Raw genomic sequence first — 16,498 nt, 5'->3', positions numbered from 1 at the left:
TTACATATACCTGGTGTTTTGAAATATGGCAAGAGGAAAGCAGCCAGAAGCACTTCATCAAAGTGTTTCAGTTCTGAATGATACTAATCAGCTATTAGAAAATAGACATGGTAGAGGAGATTTGCTGAAAATGCACAGTGCAATTACTGCACGATAGCATACTACCACAAAGTATAAATAAAGCCAATAAATCAGAGTGGTGTTATGTATGTCTCGGATCATGACATATGGTTTGTAGGAATGTTCTAAATCTTAATAGTCTTCCAGATTTATTTTGTTGCTAGTTATTAGAACAGACAATGTTTTGTTTAACATTTTCAGTTACTTTTTGCTTTTCAAAGGAGAAATCAAAAGTCTTGAGCTTTAGTTTCTTTACCAAGAGGGAGGGGGGCATCTAGCTATTTCTCTTTATCCTTAGCTGCAGCAGAAAGCAGTGGCATTTGCATTATAATAGGGCAGTGTTTATGACTTGGTACACTATATAAATATATTGTTTTTACAAGTACATTTAATTATGCATTGCTTTGAAACACCTTTATAATTAAGTTTGTGTATTACATTCATAAATTATTTCTCTACTATAATAATATATGCATGCTGTACAGCTGTTATTTTAAAATATATTTGTTAATTAATTATCTCATTATTTAGTTGTCAAAATCTTCATGCTAACTCAACACAACTTTTGATGGTCTTTGGAAATTACCACGGCTTGCTTTTGTGCCTATTGCCCATTCTCATTCCTTTTTTCTCTTTTGTTCAATACTGGACACATAATAGCAATTGGAATGGTTTAACACAATCCCCAATACTTTGCCTATTTAGAATTGAAATCAAATCATTCTTTTAGTTCTTCATGGGAATTGGGTGGGGAAGGGAGTTAATAAAATTTATGGATTTTTAAAGTGTTTCTGTTAATGTAGTTTACTTCAGTCACCTAGAAATTCAACTAATGACATACACGAAAACCAAACAAATACTAATTGCTGTTTCTATAAGCCTTTCTGCTTCACTGTGTTCTCACTTGCAACTTGTGTTAACATGGTCTTCCCTGTTCTTTTCCTGCACCCTTTCTTTCTTGTCTTTCCTTGTCTTTTCCTTCTTGTATATTTGGATCTTGTCTTGCCCACTCAACAGTATCTCCTCCTGCAGAGTCCATTGATGTTCACAGACCAAGCTCAGCAGGATGTTATCATGGTTCTAAAGTTCCCCTCCAACTCCCCTGTCACTCACGTGGCGGCCAACACCCAGCCTGGGTTGGCAACTCCTGCTGTGATCACGGTCACCGCTAACAGGCTGTTTGCCGTGAACAAGTGGCACAACCTTCCGGGTAAGTAAAGAAATACCCTTGTAAGGCCTAGTATAACTGCTGAACGCGGTGTAAAGATATTTTAATATCCACCCGAATATATTATATCTCAGCATTTAAGCTTTTTAGTTTTCAAGCATTAGTCTGAATCAAAATTAAACGTACTTTGAAAGGTTTAAAGAAGTTCCCTCTGAGGCGTATAATACAAAAGTTAAAACATAAACTCTTCTTTGGCATCTGGTGGTTTGTCTTTATTCCTTGGAGATAAATATTATTTCTCATATAATGATATTCTATATCGTGTCCATAAATAGTATGTATTTATTTACCAGATGTTCCTCTTTTTTCCACTTATTCATTTGCTCAATAAACACTTCTGATTGTCTACTATGTGCCTTTTTGTACATGGCATGGAAGTATTTGTTGTGGATGATAGAAAAAAGAACACTTAAATTACCCAGCTAAAATATTACAAACCCATAAGTACATTCTGTTCTTTCATTAAGTGCTGAATAATTAGCGTAACTAATGGCAAGATACTGAAATAACCATCAGAATCACAAACAGTCAACATTTGAAGAGACATGAGAGTTCGTCCAGTCTAGGCCCACATTTTACCAGTAAAGATACTGAGCCCCAGGGAGCTTGCCTTGTTCAGTATCACATATGGCAAGTCAGTGGCAGAGCCAGGTTTGAACCCAAGTTTTCTGACTCAAGTTTTATGATCACCCCTCTGTGATTTATTGTCTCTCATTAGAACAGGAATGTTGGGATCTGGATTTAGCACTGTTCCTTTTGGTCACTAGTTAGAAATTCTTTTTTTACAGAAGGAAAATCTTTTAAAGTCCTGGAGATTGTAGGCTTTTTTTTCCCAAGCCATTGTTTTAGGTAGGAAATTTTAAAAGATGGATTTTAATAGTCTGTTAACTTGTTATTAAATCTGTAAAATGTGCATAAAGCACTACCCATTATAATACCTGAAATGGTTGCACAAATATAAATTCTTGAACAAGGGCCTCATGCCAAATTAAACGCAAGAGATTTTAGAATGGAACAGGATTGAATTGACGTTCAAACAAAAAGTAGGTGCACTAACTATGTTCAGTAATGTAATAAGGTACGCATCATGACAAATCTGTGGTTGGTATCAGAACTTCTTAAAGATAGCCATTTTCCTGGCCATTAGAAATGAAGTGAATGGCGATATTTGATTAGAGAATAGATTTCATAACAGTAGAGAAGGTAAAATTCAAGGCAGGTATAGTATCTCTATTATTAGGCCCTTTTAGTCCCTTTTCTTCCAACGAACATATCTTACAGAGGTAAATGTGTATGCAAATGACACACTTATATTTTGGGACCAAAGATTATAATTCGATTAACAACTGTGATTTCTTTTTTTGTTTGTTTCTTTCTCTAAATACCACTCGTTAGAAGAAGAACATGCTGATGGTGTGTTCTGTCATGCACACCAGAGGATCTACCCCTGCTGTGTGCAGTTACCCTTAGAGCTTGGCAAAAGCACCAGTGTGTGTGGCCTAAGGGCCCCCACACCGCAAACCATGCTTATCCTGGGTGGCTGGCTGTGGTGGCTCTGAGAACCTCTTCAGTCTAAACAGAGCGACAGTACATGTGAGGAGGGACAAAACCTTTCAACTGCTAGAAAGCCCTGAGCACTCTCCACCCCTATCTTCAGTCTTAGCCTAGCAATGAGCTAGCTCAGCAGGAACTGAACTGTCTCAGCTAGAGGGCTGCTAGGTCTCCAGCGGATACTTAGTCGCTGGGCTCCCTCCCTCAGCACTGATGGCTGAGCCCCTGACACTCCCCTTTGGAGCAAGCCCATCTCCCTGGGCTCCCCTTAGTATCAGTACTGGATTGTCAGCTGTTCTCTTCCCTATCCCCCCCTTTTCTATAGATCTGTAAAGTGACTTAGGGGCACGTCCCTCTGCTGGAGTACCACATATGGTACCTCCACCTGCTCTGAGCCCAAGCTCACTTTTCTGTAAGGTAAGAGCTTGGGAGACTGCATACATTTTGCCAATTCTTTGCCTAGAATTCTCCCTAGTGGGCTTTCTTTGGGTCTGTACCTTGTGTCACTGGTGGTTTTGGTCCCCATCCTCTGGCTTTATAGTACGACACAGCAACTCTTCACCAGATAAATTACAAAGAATGGTAACATATGGAAATACACAGGTGATTCTCTTTCTACAATGTGATCTCCAATTCTCAGTACACCTACACCTAAAAATATTAAGCATCCATTTTATTAAATCTGTGCCTCATTTCAGGTATGTTTATTTACATAAATCTGATCTTTTATCCTATGTTGTGCTGCCTTTACCTGTCAGTATGCCTTGATTTAAAACAAATGTCAAAACTTCCTAACAGCTTTTTTTTCAATGAATATCAAATTCATGTTGCAGGTTTTTTTAGTTTAGATTCTGGTTCTCTTCTGAGATTCTGTGATTTCCATAGCTTGTTCATTAGACAGCTAGCTCCTGTCAATGCAGTGTCTGAGTCCTGATTTAGGGGAAAAATCATCTTTATCCTTCCATCTCACTCAAAGGACCTTGCAGAGCCTCTGAAACAATAAAGTAATGGCACCTAATGTTTATAGAGCATTTTGTAGGTTCTGAATACTGTTCTAATCGCTTCACACGTATTAACTCACTGAATCCCCTCAACAACCTTAGGATGTAGGTGCTGTATTTAGGTTGAAATTGCCATTTCTGTAGGTCAGAAAGCCAGGTATTGGTGATTTCATGTGGTTCAACCTAACCCATCTAACCTATTTTACAGAGCAGGAATCTGAAGCACCGAGACGACGTAACTTGCCCAAGGTGTCACACAGGCAGTTAGTGGCAGAACTTGGATTTGAGGCATCACCAAAGATAGTTAAGCTCCTAAACCTCTTTCGCTGACAGTTTGGTTTTAATGTTTCTATGATCCCAGATTCTCAAAGTCGTAGAGAAAACTTCTCAAGGTATTAGTGTTGATTGGCACTGGTATTACTGGAAGTAAATGGCCCTGTTGGGTATATCAGAGGCTGTGGTGCATTCTCCCTGATGATTCCCTATATGTGTCCTGTGATTTCTTTACTGGCAAAGCTAGTAATCAGCAAAGACAATACCTTCAGTAAAAGAGGGAGTCATATGCCTTCCTTTTTTCATCTACTTTAATGTCTTATATATACTCAACTCTAATTTTTAGTGCTGATATTGTACTTAGGTTATTTTATCAGTACTAATGATCTTCCAAAAGATCATTGAAAAATCCTTGAAAAGTTGACACTTACTAACAGGGGAAGTGCTAACATCAGAAATTTAGAATTAATCTAATGAACCCAGTGGAATGTATCCCATGTTTATTTTCAGCCCCTCAAGGACAGTCAGAAAGACTTCTTAAAATCTGACGATAGCAATATCATCGTAATCTTAGTACCTGATGATATCAAGCAGAGCTCCGATACCAACCAAGCAGTAGTTTAGATGCTCATGAGTCTATAAAAGGCAGATGCGGACCAGATTGAATGGCTGAGTTATTGAAGGAAAATCATTTGGAAAAGGACCGAGAATTTAACTCTCAGATTTACAAAGCTGAAAAAGATCATCTATTCTGAACCCTTCATTCTGGGGCTTCTGATCTGCCTGAGGCTGCTCAGCTGGCCGGTGGTCTCTCTGCGTCTCACAGCACCTCCTCTCGGCCTCAGGCCCTTCTGCCCTTTCACAGGGAGACAGCCCACAGAGTCTCCCTTCAATCACAAAGCAAGTACATCTGAATCTTTAGAACTATTTTGAGAATTAAACAAACTGTTCTTAGAATGGATTGATTTTTGTTACTCATTTGCTTCTCAGAGTATTTTTAAATTGAAACTCTGGAAATATGAAATATTAATAAAAGTTTTTTTAAAACTGCAATCAGATCTTTAGGAAAACATCTCAGCCACATGCATTTAACCAAAACATTTATCTGCAGATAGCTTTCCTTATTTTTATTCAAACTTTCAATTGATTGATTTTACGTGATGGATGAAACATTAAATGTTCCTTGACTTAGAGCTTTCCCTTTCTCCATCATAAATTGACGTTTCTGTGGCTCCTTTGTGCTGCAGCATTCAAAACTGCCTTTTTAAGAAGTAACAAAAAAATAGTATTTGCTACAGTCAGCAGATGGTTGTCACATTTTGTTTTCAGTGCGCCTTACCACTTAATTTTGTTTTGTTGCAGAATCAGAGGTTGCCAGTCAAGCATCTGCTATAGCTTATGGCCTAGGACTGGAGCCACTGCTGATGGCACATGTTCAGAACAGCACTAATCTAAAATAAATGTTTAATAAGCTAGCCATAGAAGCACCTGGAATTTTTTTTGTTTAAATTTTACAAAACTGTATGAGAGATTTGGAGGTTAGAAACAATTCTACATGAGATTTGACTTATGCATTTTAATGTAGTTTAGTATATGAAAAATAATGCTTTTTTTTTTTTTATTGTTTGTGAATTCCAGCTCATCAAGGTGCTGTACAAGACCAGCCATGCCAGCTGCCAGTGGAAATCGATCCTCTCATAGGTCTGTCACTTCCTTCTCTCTTTGCGATTCATTAAGCTCTGTATGGTGGCCCTGAAGTGTAGATTACAGTTGTTTTTCACTTGCTGGTTGCTGGGAATGGAATTTTCCTGATAAACCATTTGCATGCAAATTGGAATGCAATGAGCTGTGGCTATGCTGGTATTTCATCAACTCCCCGTCGTTGGTTTGCCTAATTTGAACAGGCCTAGGACGCGTGTCACTGAAAATTAATATGGATGCTGTAATAATGTGTGATTGAGAATGCGCATGAAGTTCTGTCAGGATAATATTGGATCTTTTCATCACTCAGACTTGTTGATGAGCAGGAGCGAGGCACGTTATGATGAACTGGTGTACCAGTGATGTGATGGAGCTTCTTTGCGAGGGAAATTTTCATAATAACAGTGGGTTCTTAGCAGCACTGTGTTGTGAAAAATAAAACTGTAGTGCCAGGGTTTCATCATTAAAGGAGATCAGTCCTTTCTTCCTAGACCCTCCATTCAATCTGAGGGGATTAATGTGCAATTGCAGAGCAGTTTCCAAGTTGAAATATATGGCCCAGCCAATGGCAGTGTTAAGGTATTTGTATTCATTTTCCTAGGGTCCTACGGCCCAATAAATTGCCGTTGGAGGTTAAATTTGCTTAGGGTGAAAAAAAAAAAAAAAGAAAAAAGGAGTAGACCAGAAAGAGCCATTGGGATGAAATGACTGTCTGCAGCAGATGACTTAGAATATTTAATTGCTGTTGTGCTTTTTGAGTAGGTTAGTTGAAATCTCCAGTTTAGCATTTTTCAGCCTAGAGTGGGGATTTCAAATGTGGCCTCACGAAGAGTGTTAAGCCTTGATATTGAAGATTTTAGTCAATAACTTTTAGAATAAAAAACTTGATTACCTAGCTGCAGGGGTATGCTACTAGCGTGGATGTTTGGCCTGCCATTTTGTCAAATTGCCCTGCCACAAGTAAATTTGTTAGTATTTTAAAGTTTTTAGATAAAGCATATGAATAAGCTCATTGATTATTTTAAAATTCAAGGTGTTCCCTATGTGTATGTCACCTTTTTTTGTCTTTAACACCATTGTTTCAGTGGAGAGCTAAATGACCACCATTTGCAGATTAATTATCAAGATGAACTAAAGTAACCTTAAGCTCAAAACTAAGTCTTTCATCATTTCCCCAAATATAAGCAGAAATCTAAGAAGTAACTATCTATATGAAGGATAATTACTACCCTGGTTCCTAAATCTTATTTTGCTTTGAGTAGATATGATTTGCCATATATTTTTTAAAAACTTAAATGCTCACTTGGGTAAAGTTTGAAGAGTCAGGAAAATAATAAGACCCATTTGCTATGCTACTTAAAGCCTGATTTCTGAAGTGTAGAATCATTGTTTGTCTTAAACCTTGACAATGAATATCATATAGCATAAAGTCTAAATTAATTCAGAAATTGTGACCCTTTAGACAAGGCATGGTGAACTTTTTTGGTAAAGGGCCAGATAGTCAATATTTTAGGCTTTGTGGGCCATAAAGTCTCAGACACAACTACTTAAGTCTGCTGTCATAGCACAAAAGCAGCCACAGACAATATATAAACAACTGAGCATTGCTGTGCTCCAGTAAAATTTTATATACAAAACCAGGCACAAGCCAGATTCAGCCTGCAGGCCATAGTTTTCTTCCCTACTCTAGATCATTGGTCCTCAGACTGTTTGCTCCTCTATCCCCTAAAATAATTGTTTAAAACCACGTACCTTCTCACACATTTTTAAGTTGACATCTGAAAGTTTAAATGTGACATCATCACAAGTTTAAATAGTTAACAATGGTTATAGTTTTTGGCATAGTGTATAAAATTTTAAATACATCCAATAGAATCTAAATATCAAAGTCACTTGAGAGTCAGCATTTTCTGTTTTAAAAAGTGCATGAAAAAGCTTTTAACATTTGAAAATTTTATGTATTCCTTTCTCATCTTGAATTTATATTTTCATTGTACTTTCCTTGGACAATTTTATTTTAACTTTAGAAAATTGATTACCCTATTATACTGTTTTCAGCAATAAAAATATGTATGTAAATTTAAACATTGACATTTCCTGTGACCGTAAGGCTAGCTCAAAAAGTTAATCTGCATTGAGTTATTACAAATATTATTAATACACACTTATTACAATTTAAAATTTTAATAAATATTATTGAACATAAAACACATATTTATTGGAAATAGGAAATACAGCTTTAATGAAATGAATAGGGCTTTTCTGTTCATGTATTCATGGATAAACATTTGTTGCTGAATGAGACAATCTTTTGGTTTTTTTTTGTTTTTTTTAATAGATGGAAGCTTTGAGGAATGTTACTCTCATAAGAAAATAGATGGAAAAGGAAAGAGTCTTATTTTAACAATGTCATTCAAATCTTTGAACTCTTTCTGAGTTATGTGACAAAATTCACAGAGTGATGTATTATTAAGGATTACTTTTACAGTCTATCATTAAATAACCATTTTAACAATCTATCACTGAAACTTATTTTTAATGATCTATCAATTGACAGCATGATTAGATCCTCCTTCCATTTTATAGAAAGCAATGAATTGGAAACCACCTGCCCTGCAGAATGATTTGATACCTAGGCGTTCACCTTCCAGCATCACATCAGTATTTTGAATTGTCCCTTTTTTTGTCTCTCAAGAGATTTTTTTATCCTGGGGTAAAGCACCAGAGTAAAATTCTATCTAGTGGAACAAGAGCATGCAAAAAGGGAGGTAAGAAAGGGAAACTCACAGGAGAGTTCTCAGGCAAATCTGTTTCAGGCAAGAGAACATATGAAAGTTGAGGAACTAGAAATTGATTCCCTTAAAACCATCTGTGCCTGTGTGTCCCTTGGGAAATCTTATACCCCAAGGGATATGCATGTCCCAGTTTGAAGACTGCTTATTTAGACAAATATACCTAATTTTCATCAAATAAAAATACTTTCAGTATGGAATCTCAGGAAGTTTACTAGAGAAAATAAAGAGAGATAAAGGAAAGGCAGCTGGGAGATTATATCGATTGGATGGATGGATGGATGGATGGATGGATGGATGGATGGATGGATGGATGGATGGGGGGTTGCAATGTTAAATAATAAGTAAGCACTTATTTGGAAAATAGATCATCTGAATGCTGAAGGGGAATCAGCCTTTACCCATGGGTACTTTGTGGTCATTCAATTCAAAATTACGCACTTGCCCAGATCTGTCAAATTAGTTCCTCCCAGGAAATCATGCCAAAAAGACGAGTGAAAGTTTGTATCATAGGAGTGAAAGTCATATAAACATTGGCAAAAATAAACATTGTTATAATTTTCATGTGGAATGAAGAACTGTAGTAACCAGTATAGAAAGTACTACATATCTTGTCTTTAATTGCTAGGTTTCTTGGAATTAAAAAACTAAATTGTATCACACAGCTTCACTGCAGTGAGATGCTAATGTCTCTCCATGATACACTATGATACATAAAAGCTTTTTTCATCTGCCAGCAACTTCCCTTTGTGTGGAAGGAGGTGGGGAGTGATTCTCGGCTAGAATCGGCCCTTTTTACTACCGCTATCACTTTCTAGCCCATTAATCTCCCCAAAGAATATGAAGCCTATTATCAAATAGTTATCTAATAATCCTACATGGTTAAGTTGTATAGTCAGACACTAGCAGAATTTTGCAGTATTTCACATGTATATGAATATGTTTGCTGTGTTGCGTATGCCATGAGGGCAAGGGATATTTTATTCCTCTGTATTCCAGCACAGGACTGGAGAGTATTTTGAACACTTTTTTCTTCCATATTACTTTCTGAGCCTTCTATTGAATTGGCCATGTTAACTTAGTTACTACATACAATGAATATAACATAGATATATTTCTTTTTAAAATTTTTATCAATAGTACATCTATGGTATTTTTTCCCCCAAAAAACTGCAAACTGTGGTACAAAGAACATAATAATCAGAGGCAGAAATTTATTTTGTTTGTTCTCATGTCTGGTATGATCAGGTTTCTTTAGCAATGTAAGAACCATAATTTGTATTGGAAAGTTGGTGATGAAATAACTCTTCGATCACTAGCAACAAAGCTTTCTATCTGGTTGGCTTCATAATGCCAAAAAAGGCATCTCGATGAGAATTCCTTTGCTGATAATGACACACTTGATAGTGTATTTCTGGAGGATTGTTACTCTTCACATGTGCATGATGTTGCTCTGTGTCTGACCTTGTGCCTTGTGACAAAGCCCATCTCAGGTGCTCTGCAGCGCTTCGAAAACACACTGCCAGAATAGCTTGTTTCATAGCTTACAGAGGGAGTAAGAAAGTGGCAGTGTGATATGCTTTGACTTCTTCAATTACAAGTATCTTTAATAAATAGTCATTTTACCCTTTCCTTACATGCAAGTGCAGCTGTAAACAGGGGAAATGGGAGTTCACATGTAGTCAAATTAAAGACCTGTTAAAGCCAAAGTAGTACAAGATGCTACAATATTTCAAATATATGACATTTATATTCTAGTATCTCTTCCTTGTGACAAAAAGTTAAAGGTAATAGATTGTCACAACATGAATCCATTCTCATGACAGTAGATGTAATGAGATTGTCAGAAACACAAACCTAACTGTGATGCGATCTGGAGATTCTAATCTAGTTTGGTCCTGCCCAAGAGCTAGATAGCATGTTCTGAGAATTGTATACTACGTATTTTAAAATTGTAGTGTATTATTGTTTCTTTCCTCTAGGCAGAATTTCATACTGAGCTGTTGAATTTGGCTACCCGTATTCTTCCAGCAATCAGATTGTGTTTTCCTACTTGGTTTTTCAAATATTACTATATTGAATATTAAAGATCAGATATTCTTATCCTGGAATGTATTGTCTCTCCTCCCTCAGCCCCAGCCCCCAGTGTGACAAACTGTGGGGTTTCTTGGCGCGTGTGGGTTTAGGAGGCTTTTTTTTCTTCCTCGGTTCTCATAGCCAGCAATACAGGAATGCACAGGAGGCAAATCACTGACCTTTTAGACCAAAGTATTCAAGTGCATTCCCAGTGCTTTGTCATCACTTCGGACAACCGCTACGTTCTCCTCTGTGGCTTCTGGGATAAGAGTTTTCGCGTCTACTCTGCAGACACAGGTAACTTCATCATTTCTTCATCAGTGAACTAAAGTTTAAGACAAGTGATGTTCAGAGGCTTGAGAATGCTCTCATCTTCTTCCCTCTAAAAATTACAGAATTCTAAAATTTGTGACATAAAGACAGTTTTCTCCTTTCAAGTAATAATCTACTCTATAGTCCATTATTAAGTTAACTTCAGAATGCTTTTAAGAGGCAGTTTTTGGTAGGCTTGTCTCCCAAGCTTCATACTTGCAGAATGAACGATTCATTTCGAAAGCATATCCTGGTATGTAAATACTGTATGCACATGTATATGCATAATCTTATGGCAAGTGCACATACTTATAGGTGTTATATAAAGGTTATTTTTTCCCTAATGGAAATTCTCATTAAGTGTTATTTCTTGGGAGCAGATATCTTGCCTCCACCCAGTTCTGCACAGAATCTTGCTGAAAACTACACCATCATGAAGGAAAGTAGCTGACTACTGATTTTATGTGTGACAGGAGGTCTTGTTAAAAATATAAAAGTTTAGGGGCCTCCCTGGTGGCGCAGTGGTTGCGCGTCCGCCTGCCGATGCAGGGGAACTGGGTTCGCGCCCCGAGGATCCCACATGCCGCGGAGCGGCTGGGCCCGTGAGCCATGGCCGCTGAGCCTGCGCGTCCGGAGCCTGTGCTCCGCAACGGGAGAGGCCACAACAGAGGAAGGCCCGCATACCACAAAAAAAATAAATAAATAAAAGTTTAAGTCTATATATTCATTTGCATGCATCTTCCCAAGGGACAAACCAAACTCAAATCAGTATTATTATATGATATCCAGTCCAGTAAATAGTTATATATTTTTGCATATAGGAAATTGAGAACACTGAAAAATTTAATGGAGTCTCTTTAAAGTATTTTAGAAACTGTTAGAGGATGAAGTAAACTTACAGTAAATATGTAGTTGTATATTTAAAATAATTAAAATTAGATATTAATGCATTAGAACTTGATAGATACTGTGGAAGTAGATAGTTCAACTAAAACAAGGATCTACAAATAAATATCTTGATTAAATGGGGGATAAGAAATTTTTAGAAGTGGCAATTTCCAGTTAATTAAATGTTTTACAGCAAATCATCTTTCAGTTATGTTAATAATCTCTATAAAATGTATGAGTCCATGCTCCTGCCTTAGTAAGTATAGCATAGTAAAAAATTAATTCTTGGTTATCCAAGGAGTTTGTCCTAGGTATATTTTGATGATAGCATTGCAACATAGCAATGAGAGAGTAGGGGAAAATAGTTAAATAGGTACTGTGCATAGAATAAACCCTAGAAGTTGTTTTCAGGCATGGTCCTGTTTAATTTTTGTCCTATGGAATTGATCTAATTTTCTCGTAATTTCCATCTTTATTCTGTAGAATAAAGAAAGAAAGAAAACATCATCATTCAGGTCTTTCTGATTACTTGGGTTTTTACTAGATGTTTAGGTTTGTGAGGTTGATGACTTTTGAATCTAAAACTCCTCTGAATTCTTTAAAAATGCAATAGGGATTGGTAAGCTTTCCTAAAATACATTTATTATTATAATGAATTTTCTCTGATTTAATTATCAAATTTAAATTTTAACCTTTTCTTTCACTATTATGGTGACGACAACCTTGGCATTATTTGACCTCAAACTGTGGTCCCTTCTCACACAAACTTTCAGATTAAAATTGTTACATCCTCTCACAAGTTTTCCTTAAACATTCTTTTAGATTGCTATTGTTTTTTATACATTAAAAATTATTTTTTAACTCACAGTAAAATTGATTTTTTTGGTTATAGTTCTGTTCGTCTGGGCATTGTATACAGTTATGCAGCTGCCACCACCACCACAGTTAAGATGCAGAGCAGCTGAGGTCCCCCAGAACCCCCTGTGCTGCCCCTGTGTGGTCAGCCCCTTCCCTCAGCTCAGCCCCCTCAGAACCGCTGATGTAGCCTTCATCCCTATAATTTTGCCTTTACCAGAATGTCAGAAAATGGGATCATATATATGTTAACCTTTGGATTTGACATTTGAGGTTTTTTGAGTTTGTTGACATTTCATAGCATTTTAAAAAGACGTTGAATATTAATATTTGTAAAGCAAAGCTAACCTCCCTTTTATATAATACTAATAATTAAAATAATTCTTATAGTCACACAGTTCTCTAGAATTTACAGAATTCCTTCTTTCTCATACATGATATTGTATCAGCCTCACAATTATCCTATGAGATAGAACAGGTAGGTGTCCTTTGCTCCATTTTTCAGGTGATGAAACTGAGGTTTAGAAAGGGTAAGTAGCTTGTTGATATCTGCATAGATAATGGTGCTAGAACTTGGCATTGAAGCCAACTCCTTGGACTTCAGGTGTGGCATCTTTGTGACTATACCATGTTATCTCATGTAAGTGTTACCTGTTTAAAAACTAGGTTCCTAGAGCGTCTGCCATGTTACTTTACTTAATAAACTAGATGACGTTCCTTCCCCTCTTTCCAAAAGCCTTCTACTTTATTACTTTTTAAAACATGCATATGCGTGTGTATGTATAAAACATTTTCTAAGAAGTAGCCTCATTTTAAACTTCATTTCAGTGGGACTGACTTACCATGTACACTAAAAATATTTATACTTGCCAGGAAAGTTGTGAAAAAATCTCAAATGATAGTTCTGATATCTTTCTTAGTATCTTGTATACGAACTCTGATGCTAGTTTTATTTTAAATTATTTAAATTTTAAATGTGTCTGTGTTTTTATGATAATAGGAATATTAAATATTTTCTCCTAAGTTTGGCAGAGACACAGGGAAAAATTGTATGATCAATAATATATAATGGCATAGCTATCACAAGTGTTGAATTCAATTTTATTTTGGCACATAAGCCAAAAAAAAAAGGTCCTTCTCTTATTAGATTTGGCGGGGCAGGGAAGTGGGGGTAGAGAGAAACACGGTTGTAACAGGAAATTCTTTAAACATAAATCATGTTTTCGGGACACAACCAGAACAGCAGAGGCAACAATAAAACCTTCCCTCAGCAGTGGGAATTATTTTCAGGCCACATTTTAGATTCAATGGTGCAGAGTCCTGAGCTTGAATTTTTTTTATTTGTAGCATAGCTGTCAAATAAAACATTAACTAGAAAATTTGTTCTGTCAAAAAGAAGATATTCTAGTGCTTGTGGTAATATTTGATATTAGTGTGTGGAGAGGTGGACTGGTATTAAAGGAAACAAAAAATAAAGGTTGAGGAACACTTATGAGATTATCAGAAAATAATTTACCAAAACGAGCCGCAGGTATTTATATGCTGTGATTTGTTTAGGAGGAGTGAACCTCAACCTCATAGCAATAACAAATATTGCTAAGGAAGGCTGCCAGAAGAGGAAAAAAGCAAACTGAAAAAACTAATGTTTTCCAAAGTTGAGCCCAAAGGATAAATTGTAGAGAATGAAGTTAATTTGTATTAAAATATGAAACTCTTTAGATGTAAATCCTTAAATGTCACTCCCTCATCTCGATCTTCCAAGCATATAGCTGCTCCTTTGCAAGCCTCCTGGTGTACGTGGAGCACTTGGGTTTCCTGTATGCCGTGACCTCAAGTACCTAATTGCAGTTGCTTTACTCACCCTCACTTCTACAACCCACTGAATTGATGGGTATCACATCTTACATAGGCCTACTCTAAATAACCCATTTACATCACTCCTGTAGTGGACATGCTCTCAGCATTTAGTGTAGGCTGAGGCAGAAGTCACTGTACATACAGAAGTCAAAAACATAATCACATTACGGGATGTTTAGTTTTTTCAGTAGTTAAAACTCACTGATTTAACCTTCAGTTTTCGAATGGAGTGCATTCAGCTCCCCAACTTTTGTCTCATCCTTAGTAAGGCCTGTCTCTAATCTAACCCCACCCATTTTACCCCTAAACCTCTCTACTTTGTCCTTCATATAAATTGGAAATGATGCAAAAATTATTAGATTTTTAATATTTAATTTGCTTTCTTCTTTTCCATTTTTTAATTCTAGAAAGTCTTGACTTCTTCTTACCATATTCTTTATTGATAAAGGCTAATTTTTTTTTTTTTTTTTTTTTGTGGTACGCGGGCCTCTCACTGCCACGGCCTCTCCCGTTGCAGAGCACAGGCTCCGGACGCGCAGGCTCAGTGGCCATGGCTCACGGGCCCAGCCGCTCCGCGGCATGTGGGATCCCACCAGACCGGGGCACGAACCTGCGTCCCCTGCATCGGCAGGTGGACTCTCAACCACTGCACCACCAGGGAAGCCCGATAAAAGCTAATTTTTAAAACAAATGTTTTGGTGTCAATTTAAAAGGTTGAAGAAATTCAGAAGTGAACATTTTTAACATTTAGCAGTTAAAATACCTGCTTTGACTAAAGTCTTTATCCATAGGAGAAAAAAATGTCCTTTATTAATTTTGCAATTTGAGATTGATATGAATCTAATCTTAAGTTTCTCTTAGTAGACTGTGTACAAGAGAAAACACTGTATTTGACTTTCCATCTGATTTGGATAAAGTACATCTCAGTATTTTACTTATAAATTTGCAGACTTTATAATAAGCTTTGGGTTTATTAAAACCAATACTTTTAAAAATTTAGTGGAAATACTCTTAGTTCTATGTATTGTTATCTTGAAAAGTTTATACATGTAGATACGTGTAGATACCAATACTTAATTGAGACCTTAAGCTTTAGAATAGGTTATGATGTGTTCCAAGTTAAACATATAAACTTTTTAGGCATACTGATTTTTTTTCCAGCTTAATGGTTTTTATCTTGAACATCTGAATTGTATTTTTTATGACCCCACTGAAATGCTTATTTGAAAAAAGAAGAAACCCTCATGCTGCATATTAAGGGTAGACATTCTATGACATTCATTTGTAGATTCTCTAGACATTTCTAAGAGAAACGTTAGCTAGAAACTATAGGGAGAGTGGAAGGGCTGCTATAGATATTTAATTCTTTAGACAAGTTTCTGTGAATTATAAACACCATATCTGATTAAGCAAAAATAATCTAAAAGGTTTTTTTCTCACACTGGTATGTGAACAGTTCATCCTGTGTTTAACATCCTAGATACACAGTAAGTTTACTGGATACCCCCGTCCTCACCCTGCCCCTAATCATTACTGTTAAACCGTCATAATCTTAATTTCATCATCCTCTCGCCTCTCCAGGGACTTTCATCCTTCAGGCAATTAAAACAAAGAAAGAATGACCTGGCTCAAATTGTGGTGACAATATGTTAGTTCTTTTATCAAAATTTAGTTCATGTAAGCCTGATTTGAAATACAGAAGCTGGGGAAGGGTAAGCTGGGACGAAGTGAGAGAGTAGCATGGACATATATACACTACCGAATGTAAAATAGATAGCTGGTGGGAAGCAGCCACATAGCACAGGGAGATCTGCTCAGTGCTTTGTGACCGCCTAGAGGGGTGG

At 36.7% G+C, this 16,498-nt stretch overlaps 1 protein-coding gene across 7 annotated transcripts in view; it reads left to right on the top strand.

Moving 5' to 3' along the window:
* Positions 1-16,498, top strand: part of LRBA (LPS responsive beige-like anchor protein) — an 813,910-nt gene that overhangs the window by 762,905 nt on the left and 34,507 nt on the right. For 4 of the 7 annotated variants that reach the window (XM_055085920.1, XM_028491755.2, XM_055085924.1 and 1 more), the window contains 3 exons: positions 1,138-1,330; positions 5,812-5,874; positions 10,884-11,039. In XM_055085920.1, coding sequence (XP_054941895.1) covers positions 1,138-1,330; positions 5,812-5,874; positions 10,884-11,039 — 412 coding nt within the window. The remainder of the gene's footprint in view (positions 1-1,137; positions 1,331-5,811; positions 5,875-10,883; positions 11,040-16,498) is intronic. The other 3 variants (XM_055085925.1, XM_055085921.1, XM_024126674.3) reach the window with 1 other exon arrangement.

The sequence above is a fragment of the Physeter macrocephalus genome, chromosome 7 (assembly GCF_002837175.3).
Source record: "Physeter macrocephalus isolate SW-GA chromosome 7, ASM283717v5, whole genome shotgun sequence".
NCBI lineage: Eukaryota > Metazoa > Chordata > Mammalia > Artiodactyla > Physeteridae > Physeter > Physeter macrocephalus.
Note: the sequence above shows the minus strand (reverse complement) of the source record. Positions and strands in the feature narration are given on the sequence as shown.